This window comes from Cyberlindnera jadinii (genome assembly GCF_001661405.1).
Source record: "Cyberlindnera jadinii NRRL Y-1542 unplaced genomic scaffold CYBJAscaffold_6, whole genome shotgun sequence".
NCBI lineage: Eukaryota > Fungi > Ascomycota > Saccharomycetes > Phaffomycetales > Wickerhamomycetaceae > Williopsis > Williopsis jadinii.
In genome coordinates, this window is record NW_017963657.1 from 529291 (window position 1) to 552066 (window position 22776).

The 22776-nt window shown below is 43.5% G+C and overlaps 6 protein-coding genes and 1 non-coding gene across 7 annotated transcripts; 4 read left to right on the forward strand and 3 right to left on the reverse strand.

Moving 5' to 3' along the window:
* Window positions 1-260: 260 nt before the first annotated feature.
* On the forward strand, window positions 261-3296 carry GPH1 (glycogen phosphorylase). Its single transcript, XM_020215044.1, has one exon. The coding sequence runs from the start codon at window positions 518-520 to the stop codon at window positions 3134-3136; it is 2619 nt and encodes an 872-aa protein (XP_020070736.1). The 5' UTR covers window positions 261-517; the 3' UTR covers window positions 3137-3296.
* A 213-nt stretch (window positions 3297-3509) lies between these two features.
* Window positions 3510-4931, forward strand: KEX1 (serine-type carboxypeptidase; the record flags this gene model as incomplete). Its single annotated transcript, XM_020212688.1, has 1 exon — window positions 3510-4931. A coding segment is annotated over one exon (1422 nt), but the record flags the coding sequence as incomplete, so codon positions are not given.
* Window positions 4932-5554: 623 nt separating this feature from the next.
* CYBJADRAFT_88303 (uncharacterized protein) lies at window positions 5555-6652 on the forward strand. The gene has a single exon (XM_020217992.1). The coding sequence runs from the start codon at window positions 5678-5680 to the stop codon at window positions 6521-6523; it is 846 nt and encodes a 281-aa protein (XP_020070738.1). The 5' UTR covers window positions 5555-5677; the 3' UTR covers window positions 6524-6652.
* A 366-nt stretch (window positions 6653-7018) lies between these two features.
* On the reverse strand, window positions 7019-7102 carry CYBJADRAFT_t95. Its single transcript has one exon. It is a non-coding gene; the product is annotated as a tRNA-Leu (tRNA).
* A 935-nt stretch (window positions 7103-8037) lies between these two features.
* PAB1 (polyadenylate-binding protein) lies at window positions 8038-10508 on the reverse strand. Its single transcript, XM_020215045.1, has one exon. The coding sequence runs from the start codon at window positions 10151-10153 to the stop codon at window positions 8279-8281; it is 1875 nt and encodes a 624-aa protein (XP_020070739.1). The 5' UTR covers window positions 10154-10508; the 3' UTR covers window positions 8038-8278.
* Window positions 10509-13702: 3194 nt separating this feature from the next.
* Window positions 13703-17268, forward strand: SMC6 (DNA repair protein SMC6). Its single transcript, XM_020213355.1, has 2 exons — window positions 13703-13862; window positions 13940-17268. The coding sequence occupies exons 1-2, from the start codon at window positions 13764-13766 to the stop codon at window positions 17183-17185; spliced, it is 3345 nt and encodes a 1114-aa protein (XP_020070740.1). The 5' UTR covers window positions 13703-13763; the 3' UTR covers window positions 17186-17268.
* Window positions 17269-19794: 2526 nt separating this feature from the next.
* CYBJADRAFT_173102 (uncharacterized protein) lies at window positions 19795-22566 on the reverse strand (the record flags this gene model as incomplete). Its single annotated transcript, XM_020216424.1, has 1 exon — window positions 19795-22566. The coding sequence occupies one exon, from the start codon at window positions 22564-22566 to the stop codon at window positions 19795-19797; it is 2772 nt and encodes a 923-aa protein (XP_020070741.1).
* Between the last annotated feature and the right edge of the window lie 210 nt (window positions 22567-22776).

Below are 22776 nucleotides of genomic sequence, written 5' to 3' on the forward strand. Positions count from 1 at the left end.
TGAGAGAAAGAGTGTCGCTGCCCGTGTGCCTGGAGCCCAAGACCACCAACAGCCCAATTGAGGCGTCTCAATTGGCCCGCTGCTGTTGCTGTAATCCACCGTAGAGGCCGAGATGGCCCTCTCTTCCCGATTGCGTCGCCACAGCTTGCCGGGCAGATCCCAGCCCACTGCGACAGAAACGCGACGCTGTTGTTTTTAATACGGATCTCTGCCTAAACTCCCTGCCCACTAGGCAGGAAGAACTTGGGCTCTCCCTCTGGCGGCCTCTCTGTCTAATGAGGTGGGAATTTGGGTACATGTACCCAAATGCCTGTTGCAGCCACTTTACCACCTGATATACATGCAAGGTTGTATAAATAGAGAGATGAACCCCCTTTTGTATAAAAGTTAACACGGTAGGCTCCTTCCTCCCCCTTCTCTTTCAAACGTTTGCTATATAGAGAACACACTCCCAGGTTCAATTCGCAGCTCAATCCAAGTATACTCGATTAGCTGAACGCCCAATTGAACTAAGCCGATGTCTAGCTATAACTTCACCCCTGGCTCGCCAACCTCTGCTGAGGGCTTTGGCGAGGAGCTGCCACACCCAAAGCACGTGAGACGCTTTACCGGGTTCTCTCCTGCGGAGATCAAGTCCATTGACAGTGTGATTCCGCTGAAGAGCCGTGAGACGTGGAAGAAGTTTGCCGTGGAGAACTTCACCGATAACGCTGGGTTCGAGAAGGGCTTTGTCCGCCACGTTGAGACCACCCTTGCAAGATCCATCTACAACTGCGATGAGCTGGCTGCTTACCAGGCCACCTCCAACACGATGAGAGACAACCTGATCACCAACTGGAACAAGACGCAGCAGAAGCAGACCACCAAGGACCAGAAGAGAGTCTACTACTTGTCGTTGGAGTTTCTGATGGGCAGGGCGCTAGACAATGCGCTGATCAACACTGATAACAGAGAGCTGGTTGACGCCTCTGTCGATGAGCTCGGGTTCAAGCTGGAAGACTTGCTGGAGCAGGAGCCAGACGCTGCTCTGGGTAACGGTGGTTTGGGTCGTCTTGCGGCCTGTTTTATCGATTCCTTGTCCACTGGTAAATACCCAGGCTGGGGCTACGGTTTGCGTTATCAGTACGGTATCTTTGCTCAGAAGATCATTGACGGTTACCAGGTTGAAACTCCAGACTACTGGCTCAAGTTCTCCAACCCGTGGGAGATCCCACGTAAGGAGATTCAGATCCCAGTGGACTTCTACGGCCACGTTGAACACCATAAGGATGCCCATGGTAAGGTCAAATCCACCTGGGTCGGAGGTGAACGTGTCATTGCAGTCGCCTACGACTTCCCAGTTCCTGGTTATAAGAGCGAGAATGTGAACAACTTGCGTTTATGGTCTGCTGAGCCAACCACTGAGTTCGACTTTGCCAAATTCAACTCTGGTGATTACCAAAACTCTGTCCGTGGCCAGCAGTCTGCTGAGTCCATCACTGCTGTGTTGTATCCAAACGATAACTTTGACTCTGGTAAGGAGCTGCGTTTGAAACAACAATACTTCTGGGTTTGTGCTTCTTTGCACGACATTGTCAGACGTTTCAAGAAGACTAAGCGTCCATGGTCTGAGTTCCCAGAGCAAATTGCCATTCAATTGAACGACACTCACCCAACTTTGGCCATCCCAGAGTTGCAGCGTGTCTTGGTTGATTTGGAAGGCTTGGAGTGGGATGAGGCCTGGGCAATTGTCACAGAGACCTTTGGCTACACTAACCATACCGTCATGCAAGAGGCATTGGAGAAATGGCCAGTGTCATTGATGGAGAGATTGTTGCCACGTCATTTGGAGATCATCTATGACATCAACTTGTTCTTCTTACAACACGTTGAGAAGAAGTTCCCTAAGGATCGTGATCTCTTGTCCCGTGTATCCATTGTGGAGGAGGCCTCTGCAAAGAACATCAGAATGGCTTACTTGGCTATCATTGGTTCTCACAAGGTTAACGGTGTTGCTGAATTGCACTCTGAATTGCTAAAGACCACGATCTTCAAGGACTTTGTCAACATCTACGGTGCCTCCAAGTTTACAAACGTTACCAACGGTATCACTCCAAGAAGATGGTTGAGACAGGCCAACCCAGGTTTGGCTGCTTTGATCAAGTCCAAGCTTGGTTCCGATGATTACTTGAAGGACTTGACCCTCTTGAAGGAATTGGAGCAGTACGCTGATGATGAAGAGTTCCAAAAGCAGTGGGCTCAGGTTAAGCTTGACAACAAGATTAGACTTGTTGCTTTGATCAAGAAGCTCACCGGTATCGAGATCAAGAACCCAGACGTGTTGTTTGACATCCAAGTTAAGCGTATTCACGAGTACAAACGTCAACAGTTGAACATCTTTGGTGTCATTGCTCGTTACCTTCAAATCAAGAAGGCCTCACCAGAGGAGCGTGAAAAGATCTTGCCAAAGGTTTGCATCTTTGGTGGTAAGTCTGCTCCAGGTTACTACATGGCGAAGCTCATCATCAAGTTGATCAACTCCGTGTCCGAAGCCATCAACAACGATCCAGATGTCGGTGATTTGTTGAAGGTTGTCTTCATCCCAGACTACAATGTTTCTAAGGCTGAGGTTATCATCCCAGCTTCTGACTTGTCTGAGCATATCTCTACTGCTGGTACAGAGGCATCCGGTACTTCCAACATGAAGTTCGTGATGAATGGTGGTTTGATCATTGGTACCGTCGATGGTGCCAACGTTGAACTCACCAGAGAGTGTGGAGAGGACAACATCTTCTTGTTTGGTCACTTGGCTGAGCGTGTCGAGGACATTAGACACGAGCACCGTTTCAGTGGCTACAAGATCCCAGAGACGTTGGAGGCTGTGTTTGATGCCATTGAGAATGGCAGCTTCGGTAATGGTGACGAGTTCAGAACCCTCATCGACTCCATCAAGTACCAAGGTGATCACTACTTGGTTTCTGATGACTTTGAGTCGTACTTGCAAGCCCATGAGCTTGTTGACGAGGCCTACTTGGACCAAAAGGCTTGGATCAAGAAGTCCATCATCAACGTTGCAAACACCGGCTTCTTCTCCTCTGACAGATGTATCCAAGAGTACGCTGAAGGTATCTGGAACATTGAGCCAATTGAGCAATGAGTTAATTAGTAATCTCTGTGGGTGTGTATGTGGTTTTCAGTTTATATAAATGTTTTGTTTGCCTGTTGTGAGGTAGTTTGGGTTGTAAATATTGCTGTCTAAGTCCTCTGCCTACGTCCTCTGCCTGCGTCCTCCGCCTACGCCCCACAGCCTGCCTGCCTAATCAGTCCCGTAGGCAGTGACGCGCCCGCCAGCTCCCTCCGCGACGCAGGCTGAGAAGACATTTTACGGCGAACAAAACGGGAAAATGTGGGCTGCCCGCCCGCTTATCTTCACGAAATTTTCACATTCGGCTCAGCCTAGAAAGAAAATAGATGAAACAATCCCATCACTTGGAAAGGAAGAAGGGGCTGTTCTCATTAACAGGTTTCAAATGAGGTGGTCGTGGGTGTTGTTTTTAAGTGTCAATATCCTCACCTGTGCACTGTGCTCTCCAATTGGGCTCGGTGAGGAGGAGGGAAGCGGTGATCCAAGCACTCCTGGGCAGAAATACCAGGTCCTTGACTTACCAGGCCTGGCCAACGTCCCAGAAGAACTGAGACCCGTAATGCATGCTGGACATATTGCACTGGACCCAAGTGATGTTGCAAATTCGACAAAGCTCTTCTTTTGGAAGTTCCAGAAGCAGGATGTTGAGTTCAACAGAACAATCTTTTGGTTGAACGGAGGCCCTGGTTGTTCTTCTATGGATGGTGCGCTTATGGAGACGGGCCCGTTACGCGTGGACGGTTCCGGGAACCTAAACATCAACACCGGGTCGTGGTATGAGGGTGCTGATCTGATATTTGTCGACCAGCCTGGTGGGACTGGCTTCAGTACAACGAAGAACTACGATACTGAATTGAGCCAAATTGCAGCCGATTTTGTAACGTTCTTGACGGAGTATTTCAAGGTGTTTCCTGAGGATAAAGACAACGCGATCTTCTTGGCTGGCGAGAGTTATGCTGGTCAGTATATTCCTTTCATTGCGGATGCGATTCTGAGATCCAACAAGGTGGATGGCTCAGGTTTCAACCTCGAAGGACTTCTCATTGGTAACGGTTGGATAGATCCAAATGTTCAGAGCATGAGTTACATCCCATATCTTCTCGATGCTGAGATTATCCACCCAGATGATGATTTCATACCATCGCTGTTGAAACAACAGGAGAAATGCCAAAACGATGTCAACAATGGCATAGGTAAGGAGAAATTCTACGTCAATAGTTGTGACCTGATCCTCTCCAAGATCCTGAGCGCAACAAGGGACAAGACTAAGCCAAAGGATGAACAGTGTATCAACATGTACGACACAAGACTGAGAGACTCGTATCCAAGCTGTGGTATGAATTGGCCACCAGATTTACCTAACGTTCAGAAATGGCTACGTGATGTAGCTGTGGTGAAGGCCTTGAACCTTGACCCTAATGACGTTGCTGAGTGGAGAGAATGTGATGGGCAAGTGTCCAAGTACTTGAAGAATAGTGAATCGAAACCAAGTATCGAACTATTGCCTGGCTTGCTGGAGCAATTGAACGTTGTTCTATTCAACGGTGATAAGGACATCATATGTAACAACTACGGTGTGCTTGATTTGATCTCCAAGATGACGTGGAACGGTGCCTTGGGATTTGATGACGATGCAGAGGAGTTTGACTGGAGGTATAACGGCTTATCTACAGGTACTGTTAAGCATAGTAGAAACCTGACTTTCATTGACATCTTTGACTCTTCCCACATGGTTCCCTTCGACAAGCCTGAGGATTCCAGAGGCGTGTTTGACCTCATAGTTGGAAATTACAGGCTGATAGAGTCTGCAAATGAAACGTTTGTGGAAACACCTGTCTACCAGAACAATGCCCTCATATGGCCAAGTGAGGGTAACAAGAGTGCTGACGACAATGACGACAGTGGTGGTGATGACTCTACCCCACCTGCACAGCACAAGAGCATATTCCCGTTCATTCTTTACTTGCTGTTCATTGTCATAGTTGGTGCCATCATTCTGCACTTCAGAGGCCATAAGGCTCCAAACAAAAACTCGATATTGAGAACGACGGCAGGCAATAACAAGAAATCGTCTGTAAAGAAGACCGTTTCATGGGCTGATGACAACGCTGAGGATAGCAGTGCCCAATCAGCCACTAAGAGTGGCAAGTTTGGAGAGTTCTTCAACAACTACACAACCCAAAAGAAAGGATACAAGGCACCGGGCTCTCATGATGACGATTACGAAGACATCGAACTGCAAGAGCACGACGACGCTAGCTTCGACCTGGATAGAGAGCTCGAAAATGATCGAAGCAACATGGTTTGAAGCATAGGACCTATGTTTGTAATGTTGTACTCCACTGTGTTTTGTGTTTTTATCGAATATTTGTATACAATGTGGACACCGAGTTTGGGTGTCTTTGTGTAAAGATTAGCCCTATATTGAAGTGTTGTAGAGATTGTATCCATCTCTGTTAACGATCTCCACGATACGAAGGTATCTACAAGTGTCTCTAGTGCTTTGCAGCCTCATTCTACAGGCTAGTGTTGATAATTAGCTATTTATCTGTGATGGACAAAGACCTCAAGTCGGTGTTTTACAGAGAGCCCCGTAAGCCACTACGGTTGATAACCAGCTTCCAGCCATCTACACCAGCATTTGAGAAACACCTGGGGCGTACGTTCAAGGTAACAGTGGACAGACCTCCTCATTTGGCCAGGAAATCGGGAGGGTTCCGTAGCCGTCCTCCAAGTGGCATTGGAACACAGTCAACATTGAACCATGAGCCGGTCAAGTTGGACTCTTTCCTCACTGGGGAGCATGATGTTGTACAGCAGGGCCAGTTTGCTGTTACAATTCCAATCCACAAGCTCAAAACCATTGAAAAGTCTGTGAATGACTATTTAAACTCCTATACGTTGGATGATTTGAATTCTATGTTTGACACGTTTGCATATATGGCCTTGGTGTGCTTCTCCTGCTTTGCGCAAGAACTTCTCCAGCTGAACAGGGATGCATTCTTCATGGTTGTTCCCATGATCTTTGTTTGTTCTTTAAGGTTGGCTTTGAAACCTAAGAAGTCAAACCTCACGGCAACTTACATCGATGAGGTGTTGAAAGAACACGGTGTGCCTCTGGGAACCAGGCGGGCCCTTAATCATGGATTGGCGTTCTATACGCTTGTCATGTTGGTACCTGTTATCAAAATAACATCTTCACTCAAGCTTCAGGCTGATTATGGGTCTAAACTTGACATTTCCAGTCTACTATTCTTGGGTGGAGTTTTGATTAGCTTGTCCATTAGCTTGGTTCAGAAAGCTCTCTTGAGCTTCACAATATGTGATATAGCTCTGGTCGGTTGTGTTTCGCCTCATTTGAGTGCCTATGATATTAGAAGCAGTGAATATGAGGATTAACACCTCTGGAAGACTCTACTGGGCTGTGTTGGAACATAATTACAAAAGGAGTTCTTTGAGTGTGAGGCCCTAAGTTCGTTTTACAATTGCATATCTAGCTTCTTAGTCTATGTAACTCAAGCAAACCGATGTGTAGCTTCCACTATCGCAGACATCAAAGCATATCACTTTTCTCTTGTGAATTTTAAAGCATCAGGACCATCCTCCGACACCATCTCCCTAAAACCTGGCCCTTTGTAAGAGATTTATGCATCCTGGATGTCCATATATGCAGCAACTACATATAATCTTCATGAAGACGCATCATCCGTCGTGAAAACATTGAATAATGGATTTGGTCATAAGAACACCGAACGTTTGCAACAATTACTTGATACCACGAGTTGTCCGATATGGCCAATTGTGAAGAACATCACTGCTCTGATACCATGCCTGGGTTATTGCAGGCTGAATAACCCACTAAAACAAATCAAGTAAAAAGTTGAAAAAAAAATCTGAAGGGTGCAAGGTTCGAACTCGCGCGGACAAACGTCCAGTAGATCTTAAGTCTACCGCCTTAGACCACTCGGCCAACCCTCCGGGCTTCTGCTGAGAAACTAAACACTCTCCAATATAAGTGTTTTTCTGGTGTTCGGATGTTCCTATCTATGGACCTGCCAATTTGCAGCATATATCAGCCAGAATCAAGTCTACCGGTTTCGATTGAGGCTAATAGGAGAGATAATGGTTCAGTAAGAAGAGTTCTGATCAATGTGACAATATAATGGATGCTCGGGTGCGCGCCGTGACGTTTTACTCAATGGAGCGGGAACATCTAATGTGATGTTAATGTCTGCCGGTACTGCGCACATCTCTGATATGAGTTTTACTTTTGGCGAGTCTGCTGATAATAATACCAATTGTTATTCATGAATACAATAGAATGGATACACTTTCTATTGTCCATCTTGGAATATTCCTGGTTTTTGGTTGAGAAATACCAAGATTATTATATTAGGCTTTTTTTAGTAATCTGGAGGCATTTATAAGAAAGATCACATCCATTTTGCGATAGAGAAATTGATATATAGGGCTTGAGTTAATGAAATAACAGGAAAATTCAAAGTTGTACACCAGACGATTTATTATTGATAACAGCAGCCTATTTATCTTACAGTCCGTTCAATTTCACCACATTATACGTGACTCTGGTGCTGCTGAGCGTTGGAAAGGCTCTCCAGAATTGACATTTTCCACGTTCTGTACATACTTGAAGAACCAAAGCCTACATCAACTCCTTCTCTAGCATTGTTCTGTAATCGTCCTGTGATTTAGCACTTGCTCCTCATAGTTTACTGAATCTCTCTAGGCGTAGCCTCACACAATGTTTGATCAATGTTGGCCATTGGCCTTCATATCCAGTGTAGTTTCGTCATTTGAACACCTCAGCGAGATATGCATCAACTCGGCCAGTCTCAAGGACTCCATGATGAACTACAACAACTACAAGAAAACACCTTTTTAATAACCATTTCAATTAGCCAAAAGACATGCACATCATCTCGACAGCTTTACCAACTGTTGAGAGAAAAGTCTTCATTCAAAAAAACACAGATACAAAAGTTAAACCATGAACCCATCAATACACTCGATGAAACGAAACCATAATTTCAACGATGACAAGAGAAGAAAATACACAAACATAGGTCCAAATGCGTTTGGCATTTAACCCTATCAATGACACAATTCAATTTCATATCCAACGGAATCTAGCATTTAAGCAGATTCAGCTGGAGCAGCAGCAGCAGCAGCTGGAGCAGTCTCTTCAGCAGCCTCTGGAGAAGCTTGTTGTTGCTCGTTTTGCTTGAACTCCTCATAAGCCTCAAGAGCATCGTCAAAGTGTTGCTTGAACAAGTCATCATCACCCAACAAGGAGATGATCTCATCGTTCTCCAAGCCGAGAAGCATACCGGTAATCTTACCAGCAGATTCTGGGTCTTGAGCCTTACCGGTGGCAACAACCTTAGAGTAAAGCTCCTCACCGAGGATTCTCTTGTGTTGGTCTTCTGGAGCGTTGGCAAGGGCTTGAGCCAAGTTGGCACTGACATCCTCACGGTTTTGTCTTCTGTTACCTCCACGGTTGTTGAAACCACGTTGACCTTGTCTGTAGTCCTGGAATTGTGGTGGACCGTACATACCGTTTGGAATTTGACGACCAGCCCATTGACCTTGTGGTGGAATACCTTGACCTGGTCTTGGAATACCTTGCATCATGAATTGACCTGGCATTGGACCTCTTGGTGGGTAAACACCTGGTTGTTGACCGTAAAAGACTGGTGGAATGAATTGGCCTGGAATACCAGAAGCAGCTTGTTGCATTCTCATTTGGTTCTTAGCCATGATTTGTTGTTGGATTTGGGAACGTCTAGCCTCCTTCTTTTGAGCCAAAGCAACGTACAATGGCTTGTTAACCAACATGTGTTGGTTCATCTCACTGAGAGCCTTGGAAGCCTCATCTGGAGAGGTGAAAGCGACAAAACCGAAACCCTTGGACTTACCAGCTTCATCACGCATAACCTTGGCAGAGGTGATGGTACCGAATGGGGAGAACTCCTCACGCAATCTGTCATCGTCAATGGTGTCGTCCAAGTTCTTGATGAACAAGTTAACACCTTGTGACTTGGTCAAAGAGGCAGCACGGTAAGCATCATACTTCTTCTTCAATTGCTCACGACGTTCGTACTTCTTTTGAGCACGACCAACGTACAACTTCTTACCCTTGAATTCGGTATCGTTCAACTCCTCAATGGCCTTGGTAGCAGACTCGTGCTCAGCAAAGTTGACGAAACCGAAACCCTTGGACTTACCTTCAGCATCAGATTGCAAGACAAAGGAGGTGATGGCACCGAATGGCTTGAACAACTCCTCAACTTCCTCAGCAGTAGCCTCGAGGTCAATGTTCTTGACGTAAACGTTGGTGAAGGTTTCCTCGATGGCGTTAGCCTTGGATTCACGCTCCTCACGGGACAAGTGCTTAGCGACGTAAACGATTTGACCGTTCAAGTCCATACCGTTAACCGCCTCAATGGCAGCCTCAGCAGCCTCGGCAGTCTCATAGTGGACGAAACCGAAACCCTTGGACTTACCATCCAAGTCAGTGGCGACTTTACAAGAGAGAATTCTACCAAAGGTGGAGAATGTGTCGTGCAAGGCCTTGTTGTCGATAGCAGCATCCAAGTTCTTGATGAAAATGTTACCAGCACCAGATCTTCTCAACGATGGGTCACGTTGGGAGAGCATGATTCTCATTGGACGGCCGTTGACTGGAGAGTAGTTCAACTCGTCAATGGCCTTTTGGCCATCCTTTGGATCGTCAAAGTTGACGTAGGCGTAACCCAATGATCTCTTGGTGACAGCATCACGACAGACACGGATAGAGGACACTGGTCCGATGGCGGTGAACACCTCGAACAAAGTGGCTTCAGACACATTTGGCTCCAATTCACCAACGTACAGAGAAGCACCGACAGCTGGGGTGGAGCTTTGCTCCTCAGACTTCTCGGTGGTTTCAGATGGAGCGACTGGGGACTCCTCCTCAACTTTCAAGGCCTCAAGCTCCTGAGTGGTCTTTTCAATTTGTTCAGCAGACATTGTTTCTAAATTTGATGGAGATCGACACGGACAAAATTGAACTGTGTGTATGGTTTCTGACTTAAAATGGATTCAACGAGTATATATTGGTCTACTCTGTGTGGCCTTTTAAGAATGGTCTATTGAAGGGTTTTTTGAAGGGTTTTTCAATTTTTTTTGGATTTTTTTTTATAACAAAGAAAGTGAAGTTAGATGAACTTGTGGTATGGTTCTTCTAGTTGGACTTTATGTGATCCCTTTGCTTTCTTGTGTGAAACTTGTGGAGTTGTTCGCTTGAAGAGTGAAAAAACGAGTAGGAGAAGACAGCAGAGAAGCAAAATTTTTTCCTCGCGTGTGAGGGTTTGAAAATTTTTTTCCGCTGAGGCATCGCCACAAAAACGAAAAGCGAAAAAGCGACGGAACGAAAAAGCGAAAAAGCGAAAAACACGAAACGAGCCACGAAAAAGCGCAACGACAAACCTCTACGGGAAACATCGCAAAAATTTGCCCAGCGGCAACTCTCTTCCCATGTGGTGTACGGGTGTAAGCGCGTGCTTCAAACCACCGCCAGACGCTCCACACCGTCCAGAGGCGAGAAGCAAGCAGTAAGCACAACAGAGCGAGAGATCACACACTGAATGGGGGCCGGGCACGAAAATATCCCTCGAACGGGTAACACGTATGAGTACAAGTACCAATTGACCTCCACATAGCTATAAGCGACTCTGAAACCTCGGTCGACACCGAGTTTCCAGTTATTTTCCAACACCTGGTGGCCAATCACATCGCTGTGATTTGTAAACCGCGCTTTCGGAAGGTAGGGTAACCCACGAATCAAAATTCAAACTTGGGCATCGGAAAGTGAAAAATTTCTGCACACACACACAAAAAATTTTTTTTGCCGCTGTCGTTGTTGTGTGTGTGTTTTTTTGCTGGCATCGGCTGGAAAAGGAAAAGAAAAAAAGTTTTGGTGATTCTCTCTCTCTCTGTCAGTGTTGTTTTGTTTATATTTAACACTCTTTATCCTTTCTTCTTGACCATACACTTGTTGCATACCATCAGTTTTCGTCAAGTTCGCTGTCTTTTCTTTCTTTCTTTGCGTTTTATTGTTTGAAGTTTCGTGTCGTTGAAAAGAGAGCGCCTCATCCCATAGAGAAGAAATGAGTTCGAAAGTTACCCGTATTGCAATTGTCTCCGATGACAAGTGTAAGCCAAAGAAGTGTCGTCAGGAGTGTAAGAAGTCTTGTCCTGTGGTGAAGACCGGTAAGCTGTGTATCGAAGTTACGCCAGCGTCCAAGATTGCCTTCATCTCTGAGAATTTGTGTATTGGTTGTGGTATCTGTGTTAAGAAGTGCCCATTCGGTGCCATTAACATCATCAACTTGCCAACAAACTTGGAAAAGGAAGTGACACATCGTTATTCGGCAAACTCTTTCAAACTGCACAGATTGCCAACCCCAAGACCTGGTCAGGTGCTCGGTTTGGTGGGTACGAATGGTATCGGTAAATCAACGGCTTTGAAGATCCTTGCAGGTAAGCAGAAACCAAACTTGGGCAGATACGATGATCCTCCAGATTGGAGTGAAATCCTGAAACACTTTAGAGGTTCTGAGTTACAGAATTATTTGACCAAAGTGTTGGAGGATGACATCAAAGCCATCATCAAGCCTCAATATGTTGATAACATTCCAAGAGCTATCAAGGGCCCAGAGACTAAGGTTGGTCAATTGCTTAAGGCCAGATTAGAGAGAAAGGATTCCATCAACGAGATTTGCGATGTTTTAGAGTTGAGAGGTATCTTGAAGCGTGACATCAACGCCTTATCTGGTGGTGAGTTGCAAAGATTTGCCATCGGTATCACCTGTGTTCAAGACGCTCAAGTTTACATGTTTGACGAGCCTTCTTCCTATTTGGATGTGAAGCAGCGTTTGAATGCTGCTTTGATCATCCGTTCCTTGTTGCACCCACAGTCATACGTTATCTGCGTCGAGCACGATTTGTCCGTCTTGGATTACTTGTCCGATTTCGTCTGTATCTTGTACGGTGTTCCTTCCGTCTATGGTGTCGTCACATTACCTGCTTCCGTGAGAGAAGGTATCAACATGTTCTTGGAAGGTCATATCCACTCAGAAAATATGAGATTCAGAACAGAATCTTTGCAATTTAGACTTGCAGATGCCCAAGATGCCATCAAGTTGGATGCTTCAAGATACTACACTTATCCAGCCATGGACAGAACTCAAGGTGATTTCAAACTGCACATTGAGGAAGGTGACTTCTCTGATTCCGAGATTTTGGTTATGATGGGTGAAAATGGTACAGGTAAGACTACATTCTGTAGATTGCTTGCAGGTGCAATTCCACCAGATAATGACCAAGAGATTCCAAAGTTGAACATCTCCATGAAACCACAAAAGATTGCACCAAAGTTCCCAGGTACCGTGCGCCAATTGTTCTTTAAGAGAATCAGAGCCTCATTCATGCATCCACAGTTCCAGACCGATGTCTGTAAGCCTTTGAGAATTGACGATATCATCGACCAAGAAGTTCAACATTTGTCTGGTGGTGAACTGCAAAGAGTTGCTATTACTTTGGCTCTTGGTTTACCAGCGGACATCTATGTCATTGATGAGCCATCTGCATACCTGGATTCTGAACAACGTATCATCTGTTCTAAAGTTATCAGAAGATTTATTCTTCACGCTAAGAAGACTGCATTCATCGTCGAGCACGATTTCATCATGGCCACTTACCTTGCTGATAGAGTCATTGTCTTTGAAGGTACGCCATCCAAGGAAACACACGCTAGACAGCCAGAGAGTTTACTCACCGGTTGTAACAGATTCTTGAAGAACTTGAACGTTACATTCAGAAGAGATCCAAACTCCTATAGACCTAGAATTAATAAGTTGGATTCTCAAATGGATAAGGAGCAAAAGTCCTCTGGTAACTATTTCTTCTTGGATAACACTGGTTTGTGAGACTAAGACTTTTGTTTAAATTATTATTCGTATGATGGTGTTTGGCACTGCATAGTTTGCATTGGGTTAAGTGTTTGTTTTTTTTTGTTTTATTGTCCCTTCCTTGTTGCTCTTCATGTTCTTCTGTTTTCTTCATCTTCCATATGTTGTTCTCATTTCCATCGGATGGAAGCTCGGGTTGGTTAACTAGGTCGACTCGCTACGGTGATTGTACACTACGGTGATTATGCTACCGTACAACAATTCTATATCACCAATCAGGACAAACGGTATATGGTTTGTAATCAACACATAAATCTTATTTGAATCGGACATGTGTGTAATTGGCTGTAGTTCATACCTCAGCATCGTTCAATGCCCAAGGCTCCCCATGCTCTCCGTGAAATTACCCTTGGGCCTCTTATATAATTAAGTTGTCATGGCGATATCTCTTCATTCAAAAATGAAAATAATGGTGTCCAGGTTATTTTTGATATCCGACCAACATTTTTGGAGAACCCGTCCCCGGAATTTCGATTTTCCAACTTTTACGCGTCACCGTTTTTGTGATTTCCTGCCAGAAGAACAACGGTAAACAACGGTAAACAATAGTAAACAACAGGAAACAGTCAACAGCAGCGATTCTCATAGTCTTCCTTTGATGATTAAAGATGACCATCGAAGCCGGCGATAAGAGAAGAGATGCAGAGATCGAGGAGGAGATGCTCTACGCGGAATCCATCCTAGAACACGATGATCAGCATGATGATGTGAGTTAATACTTGTCTTCCTCACTGGAGGAAAAGAACTGATAAAAGTGACGCGTTTACTAACACTGAAATAACAGGATAAGATTGATGTTAATGCCTTTCTCACTCAGAAGGAAGCGCCTGAGAACATCCACAAGAGACGCAAGAGGATTAAATACGCGATGACTCAGCAACATTTGCAAATGGCGAACGTGACCCAGGAGCAAATTGCGAAGAGACCCGTTGCTGGTGTCATCAAGCGCGTTTCCTTGAAGAATTTCATGTGCCATGCCAACTTTGAGCTGGAGCTTGGCCCAAGACTTAACTTCATCATTGGTCATAACGGTAGTGGTAAGTCTTCCATCTTGACTGCCATTTCTGTTTGTTTAGGAGCCAAGGCAACGGAGACAAACAGAGGAAACAGTTTGAAAGATTTGATAAAGGAGGGGACCAACATGTCCCAGATCAAAGTTGTGCTGTCCAATGTTGGTGATTATTGCTTTGAGCCGGAAAAGTATGGCGATGAGATTATCATTGAAAGAACAATCAGAAGGGACGGAAGTGGTGCAGTCCCGTATATCATCAGATCGGAAACGGGGAAGAAGATTTCTTCTAAGAAGTCTGATCTTGATACTATCTTGGATGCATTTTCCATTGCTGTTAGTAACCCGATGGTGTTTCTTTCCCAAGATCAAGCACGTTCTTTCTTGACGGCAAGTTCTGACGCAGATAAATATCGACATTTTATGAGAGGCACATTAATGGAGGACATTGTTAATAACTTTATGAAAGTTAACGATACAATCGAGAAGATTGATACCAAGCTTATGAGATTGAAGGAGAGTACCATCGCCTTGAAGGCCAAGGCCACAGAAGCAAGAGAACTTCATATGCGTCTGAAAGAATCCGATCAGTTACGGAGAAGTGCATTTCTGTACCGTGGTAAGTACTTTTGGATGGAACACCAAAGTATAAAGGAGTCTATGGAGGCGTCAAGAGTGCGCTATGAAGAGTCTCTGAATCAGATTGCCGAAATTGACAATCTCATTGATGAGAACAATTTAAAGATTGACGCTCTCCAAAAGAAAAAGAGTGGCTTGGATGGAAAGCTTGAGAAATTGAGACAGGATTTGACAGATATTAAGCCTAAGTACAGCTCTCAAAAGGATCTAACCAACACAGCTACTCGTACTGCTGAAGATCTCGTCAGTAATTTGGAAAAGAACAATGCCGAACTCAAGAGTTTTGCTAAACAGATTGCATCACTCGAAAAGCATATCGCAAAAGAGGAGGAGAAACTTCGAGAAAAGAATGGTGGGTCCAAGGATGCTCTTAAACAACGGCTTGAAGATTTAGTCCAAGAAGATACAGACTTGAGTAGAAAGCTTAATGAGTTGAGACAGCGAGAGAACAGCACCAGAACTGCGAGCCATGAGGCTTATTCTGCACTGGATAACGAAATTCGTGAAAAAGCAGAGTCTCTTAATGATGCTAGACAAGAGTTGAACCGTATCAAGCAGGGCTCTAAGCAACACAATCCGCTAGCTCTACTCAACAAGAGTGTTCAAGATGTTGTACATCACCTGAAGAATACACGATTCTCAGACCGTGTCATTGGCCCGATTTCAAGTTACACATTCGTGAAGTCGGAACATAAAAAGTGGACTCAATTGATTAATGCCCAATGTGGTGCTCATGTCAACACATTTATCGTCCGAAACGCAAACGACCAGAGACAGTTAAAGAAACTTCTGGATAAATTTCATTGTCGCTCAACCATCTTGATCAGAAGACCTGAAAGATTCGACTTTTCCAATGGAAAACCAAACGGTGACTATTTGACGGTTTTAGATTGCCTCGAGTTCACGGACGATGATGTCAAATACGCCCTGATCGATCTCGCCCATCTTGAAAGTGTTGTATTATGTGATGATAGGTATCAAGCACAAAATGTAGTGGAAGATCGTTCATCAAATGTTCTCGTTGCATTGTGCCCTGTGGATCCGAGACAAGGTCTTCGCCAGCAGAAGAGATCTGCTCACGGTGCCTTCATGAGTGATCCTCTATATTATGAAAATATTCCAAAAATTGGAGTTCAGAATGCTTCTGCAGATACTTCGGGAATTGAAGAAAATATTGAACACCTTAAACGTGAGGTTGCCGAGTTGAAGGGAAAGAAGGAAAATGCTGTGAATGAAGCCAATGAAAAGTCAAGGAAAATCAATAACGAGATCAAGGAGATACAAAACCACAAGAGGAAGCTTGCATCGGAAAAGTATAACCTTGACTCCGCTCTTGATGACTCATCTGACTCTGCAAAGTTGATTGAATATTCGAATGCCAGGGATGACCTTGTGCAAAGAAAGAGTACATTAGAGCAGTCCATACCAGACCTTCAGGATCAAATATACCATGCGCAGGAAAAAGCCAAGAGTTATAACAGTGCACTTGTTGAGTTGAAACAGGAAGCCACCAAGCTCAGGGAGTTCATGGATGCTCTAAGAAACGACAAAATAACTGTCGACACTGATATTGGAACCTGCAATCAGACTATTCATCATTTTGAGAGGCAAAAAGCACAACAACAGGAAGCTTTCAAAGATTTCAAAAAGAATGAACAGAAATGGCAAGACATGCTTCAGGAGTCTTTGGCGAAAGCACAAGAGGCTTGCTCAAAAGAGGAAGCTGATAGACTACACGTCAAAAGCATCGAAAACGTTCAAAGAGAAATTCAAAGAATCAATGAAGATATCAAACGTGCTGATGAGCTATTGGGGAAAGAGCCAGATGCTATCATCAATGAAGATGAAGATGCTAGAAAAAGCTTCAACGATGCTTTCCATCTTTACTTGGAAACAAATGAAGCCAAAAAGCTCTTAATGGACTCATTCAGTACAAGATTAAAAGCATTTAGAAACTCCCGTTCTGCAGCATGTGGTGCAGCACAGATGACATTTAACAGTTCTTTGGAGTTCAGAAACTTTTCTGGTACTCTCGAGTTTGATCACGGAAGAAGAACCTTGCAGATGCTGGTGAGTACCAAGAATGATAAGAAACCAAGAAATGTTGATTCCTTATCTGGTGGTGAAAAGTCATTCTCTCAAATTGCTCTGTTGTTGTCTACATGGAAGCTTATGCGTTCTAGAATTAAGGGCTTGGATGAGTTTGATGTTTTCATGGATCAGGTAAACAGAAAGATCGGTATGAAGTTGATGTTGAGCAAACTCTCGGAAGATCTGGAATCGCAAACTATATTCATTACTCCTCAAGACATTGGTCAGATCGCTGAGCTGGATGAGAATCTTGTTAGAATTCACAGAATTAGAGACCCTCGTGCTCATTAAGGACCGCTCTTGTTAAATCTATATAATAGTACAATTAAAAGTTATTTATAGATACTGAACGTTTAATCTTCGTCTTCATCGTCATCGTCTTCACTCTCTTCATCACTTGAAACATCAGCACCCAACTTCTTAGCCAGCATTTTGTACTTATTCTTCTTCTCATCTAAGTCATCCATAACAAGAATCATCTCATCGAATTCACTCTTAGGGACACTATTCTTATCGATACTTGAAAGTTTTGTTTCAAGAACAATCTTTTCTTCTTTGAGTTTAGAAAGTGCTGCTATTTGCTGTTTAAGATCAGCTGTTGTTTCCTGAAGCGCAGTGATTTGTTCTTCTTTCGCTTGTAGGTCCTCAGACTTCACACTTGCACCTAGAAGTTCAGTGATCTTCAAATTCAAAGTCTCATTTTGTTTGGTCAAATCTTCAATTGATTGCAAGTAGTCACTCTCTTTTTTGGTGCTTGAATCTGTGAGAGTTTTCAGTTTCTCTTCCATGGATTTTTGAGATGACTTCAGATCCACAACCTCCTGAGTCAATTCTTCAGTCTTGGATTCGCTTAGAGCTTTAAACTCTTTAGCAGTTGACTTTTCATTCTCTAATTTCTTTTGAAGATCATCCCTGGATTTTTGTAAGGAAGATAAGCTATCTTCAAGTTTTTTCAGAGCCTTTTTATGACTTGCTTTCAATTCAGATAATAACGATTCTGCATCTTCATATTCCGTCACTAATGACTTGTTGGTTGACTCCAATGCTTGTTTCTGTTTCTCCATCTTTTCTAGAGACGACTTAGCAAGTTTGAGTTCTTCATCCTTTGTTTGCACAAGTGACTGACTTTTCGAAAGATCAGATTCAAGTTTTTTAGCCTTCGATTCAAGATCACGTAACAAAGATTCTGTCTGAGTAGCAGTCGAAAGCTGAGATTCCAATGATTCAACTTTAGATGTGTTCTCTTCAATCGTTTCCTTCAATTGAGTGATCTTACTCTCTTTATCAGCACTGTCATCTTTCAATTTTGTAATCTCCATGTTAAGCTCAGATATGGTTTCACTAAGATTGGAATTCTCGGACTCAAGATCGTGAAGTTTACTTTCATGGGAGCTTTGTGCAGTCTTTAGCTTTTCTTCCAGCAAAGTAATTTTCTCTGAATACTCCTTGACGGTAGAGCTGGAGTTTTCTGTTAAGAGTGCTCTTTCTTTCTCGAAGCCACTAGAGGCCTCTTTCATTGTTTCTTTCAATTCACCAATCTCCTTGGTAAGAGATTGAACCTTGGAGGAGGCCTTGGCCTTCTCATCCTCAAGCTTCGACTTCGCAGCCTTCAACTCCTGGGAACTGTTTCTCAGTTTCTCTGACAGTGCTTCGACATCTTTGGTTAAAATGGCTTTCGAACTCTTGAATTCAGTAATCGTCTTCTTAGAAGTCTCGATGGACTTTTCAAGTGCATCTTTCTCGGCCTTAACTGTACTCAGTTCATTTTCCAAGGTCTCCAGGTCTTTGGTTTTGGTCTTCAACAGATGACTCAACGATTCAGCCTCTTTATTTTTAAGTTCAACAGTCTGTGAAATCATCTCCATGGTGGAAGAAAGGGACTTCTTCTCAGATTCTGTTGAAGACACGGTTTCGGTCAACTGCAATATTTGCTTCTTGAAATCTGCCTCTTTAGCTTCGAACTCGGCAGCTATATCATCGAGCTCCGTCTCAAGGTCAATTTTTGTTTTCAAGAGATCGTCAATAGTTTTCTGAAATTCAGCAAGACGCTCCTCAGACTCTTTAGACGACACCTTTAGATCATTGTCAGCGAGTTCCTTCGCCTTGTTCAGTTCACTCACTTCATCCACTAAACCTTGGATTTCACATTTTAGTTTTTCAAGTTCCAAGGACTGAGATTTCAGAGATTTTGCTTTATCAGAAACCTCAGACTTGCACTTAGTCAGCTCTTGTTCAATGGCAGTCTTTTCATTACCAAGTTCATCCAGTTGATTCTGAAAAGATGATATTACTTCATCTTTTTCGGAGGACTTCTCCTCAATGGTTTTCTGGAGAAACTTAACCTTGTCATCATGTTTGGAGTTTATCATTTCCAGCTCTGAAGAGTGCTTTTTACTCAATTCATGGGCTTCTTCTTTCATAGAATCTATCGATGATCTCAAAGAACTAATCAGATCTTCATGCTCCTTGCACTGCGCATTGGATTTTTCTAGTTGAGATTTAACGTCATGAATGATCTCTTTTTCCTTCTTGATTTCATCTTGAAGATTAGCAATTTCGGAATCCTTTTGAGAAGTGAGTGAGGAAACTGACTTACTCAGCTCATTCTTTTCCTTCTCTAACTCTTCTGTAAAGGCAACCAAATCACTTTGAGATGTCTCTAACTCCAATTGTTTTGCTCTGTACTCTTCCAATTGCTTCGAGAAGTTTTGTTTTGATTGTTCAAATTGTTCCTCGAGCATAGCTTTAGACGAGGTCAATTCATTACATGTAGTAGCGATGGATCTCAATTTCTCGGTCATTTGACTAATCAACGCTTTATTATTGCCATTAGTTGACTTTTCATCTAACAGAGCCTTCTCGAGAGCAGCCTTTGACGCATTTAGGGTCTCAATACTTTTTTAAGCAGCATCCAATTTTGATTTATAGGAGTTGAGTTCCTCATTCTTTTGTTTGAGTGATTGGTCTAGTTTTTCCTGCTGCTTTATTGATTTTTGAGACTCCTTCTCAAGTTGCTTGACTTTCTTTTCCAGATCCTCCTTTTCTTTTGACAATTGGAATAGCTCACGACTCATTTTATTGATACCATCCTCAGCTTTATTCTTTTGCGACTTCAGCATCTCAAGTTCGGATTCCAACTTGGAAATTCTGTTGTCTTTTTGCAACACTTGCTCTGCGAAAGAATCAACATCTTTTGATTTCTCTTCGAAGCCTTTTGTCAATTCTCCATGCTGTTTCTGTAATTCTGCTAGGTCCTTTGATGTATGCGTGAATTTAGATTCTAGATCAGAATATCTGGACTTCAACACAGTGAGCTCCTCAGTGCGAACATCGAGGTCGTGTGAAACATCACCAAGGTCAGTGGATAGTTTCTTCAGTTGCTGCTCACTATCGTGCTTGACTTTTTTGGACTCTTGCAGTACGCTTTGGTAGGTGGATTGAAGCTCATGGTGCTCATCTTGTAACAATTCGTATTTCTCATAGGACAAGCGACCATTGGATTCAATATTTGGATCACGGTTTAAGGTATTCTTGATTCGGTAAAAATGTTCTTTGATCAACCAAACAACAGTCGATTCTAGAAATACACTAGGCAAACCAGTTTCATCTTTGGATGGATGAAAGATATCCTCCTCAGTGAAGGTATAGAATAATGGAGCTTCTTTAAGTTGCAAAATCTTGAAGGCATAGTTGTCCTTGCCGACAATTTTAATGATGAGTGAATGAAGATCCACTCTTGGAATTGGCGAGTTTTTGCTAGAAAACTCGTATGCAATTCCAACAAGAACAGTCGCCAAACCTTGAACTATAGGACTCTCAGCATCTGGTTGCGATAAGAACTGCAAAAGAGACTTTAGGTTGGATATATCAGAGAGGAAGTCATCAACAGCAGCAGAGTCTTCATATAGCATCACAATCAAGATCATCAAATAAGAAATGGCAATTCGTGGATCTTGAGCGTGAACATTAGCAAGTAAATTCCCGAACATGGCTTGGATAGCTGATAGTACTTCTTCGCCAGACTCTGCATCACCTGAGGTTAATTGTCTAACAGTGGTTTTCACTTCTTCATTATCCTTCATAAGGTAAATCAGAGTACAAGCTGAAAACCAAGTCTTGTAAGGATTAAGCTTGATATCAGGGTCATACTCCAGAAGTGCATGGAATATGTTAGCAATTGGAACATCTCTTGGATCAACTGTTGGAGTACTAGGTTCTGATGTACCGTTTTCAGCAGAAGGATCAGTGGATCCATTAAATTGGGTTTCTTGATCATCACGACTTTCAGTATCATTTCCAACAATTGTATCGGGTTCTTCAACCATATCAACTTCACCATGAAAGTAGGCGATCTGATCATCCAGAAAACTGCTCATGCCCTCATCGTTACCGTCAAAATACGCACGCAATAAATAGGCAGCAGAAACACGAATATCAAAAACATGCACCGAGTTCAACAATAGACACCAATTGAGTAAGGAGGTGATAACGGAAACACTGTTTTTGTAAACTTGCAGCTGTTTAGGCTGCGTAGGATCGATGTATGGAACATCGATGTGACTGAAGCTGTGCTGGATGTCGTTGTTCTGAGATATCAAGTCAGCCACAGTTAACAGAGCATGAGGTCTTAGAGAGTTCGGAGTGTTCAAGGAAAACGACAGACGTAAAACATTGAGGAAGATATCAGCATCGTGCAGAAGGTTCTGATTTGCCTTGGTGGATTCGTTACCATTAGTGACAAGAAGTTTGACTATATCGAGGGTGATCTCAACGTTTTGCAGTCTTTGATCATTCCAAACAATATGCTCTTCTCCTAGAGGTTCTGCAATTAGATAGGACAGTTTTGGAAGACAATTCGTCTCCAGGAACAGTTTCTGGTTCGAAACGTTATACTTCAACAAGTTGGCCAACAGAGTAAGACAATCCTGGACGACTATACTTCCTCTAATGTCACCCTCTTCATGAATGATTTCGAATAACTTATCAAACGTGTTTTCGAATGCAATGAGTTTCTGGATGCTAAAATTGTCATTGGCAACTGCCATGAGGAGCAAGACAGCCTCGTTTCTCACTGGGTCGTGAACGTCATCCAGGACCTGAACCAATGACGGAATCCCTAATGGGGAGTTCAATAACAACTCCTTCGTTTTAACAGAGCGTGTGGAGATCAGAGCTTCGAGAAGTTGTAACGTGTACAGTCTCACGTAGAAGTCTGTATTCTCCAACAGGGAAACAATGAGTGCAATATTCTCCTCGCTTTGTGTGATTTCATCAGCAATCCACAGGGAGAACTGGTCCATGGAGTATCCCTCCTCCTTCAGTAGCAACGGCGATGGATACTTGCCGTTCTGGCTACGAGACTGTTGAGAGATCCAACTCCTCGTAAGATCATCATCACCTTCACCTCTGATGAACAGAATCAGAATGGTCTCCAAACACGCCTTGATAATGTCAGTATCGATCGTGTACTCCTTCATAGTAGCAATCACGGCCCTGAGACCATTGGCAATGACAGATTCACGGTATTGTCTCGAAAACCCTTTCAACGTGAGAATAGCGGCTCTCTTGTCGGACGCTAAGCGTGCATGTGCCAGCCTGTCACAGAGCATTGGAATGATCTCATCGGCAGACTGCGTCTTCTGTTGCGCCATGAGGCCAGAGATGAGATCCATCGTGTTATAACCACCAACAATGGGACGCTTCAAGCTCTAAACTCCTTCACAAATAACACACAGGGGGCGCCCTTGTTTGTTTTGCCGTGTGAGTTCTTAGTTGATGTGTTGTTCTAATTTTCGACGGAGTGTTTTTCCTACGCTCCCTTTGTGGTTGATCTGTTCAGGCGGGAAGGAAATTGTCATAGGCTCGAAGGCGCGCGACGCGAG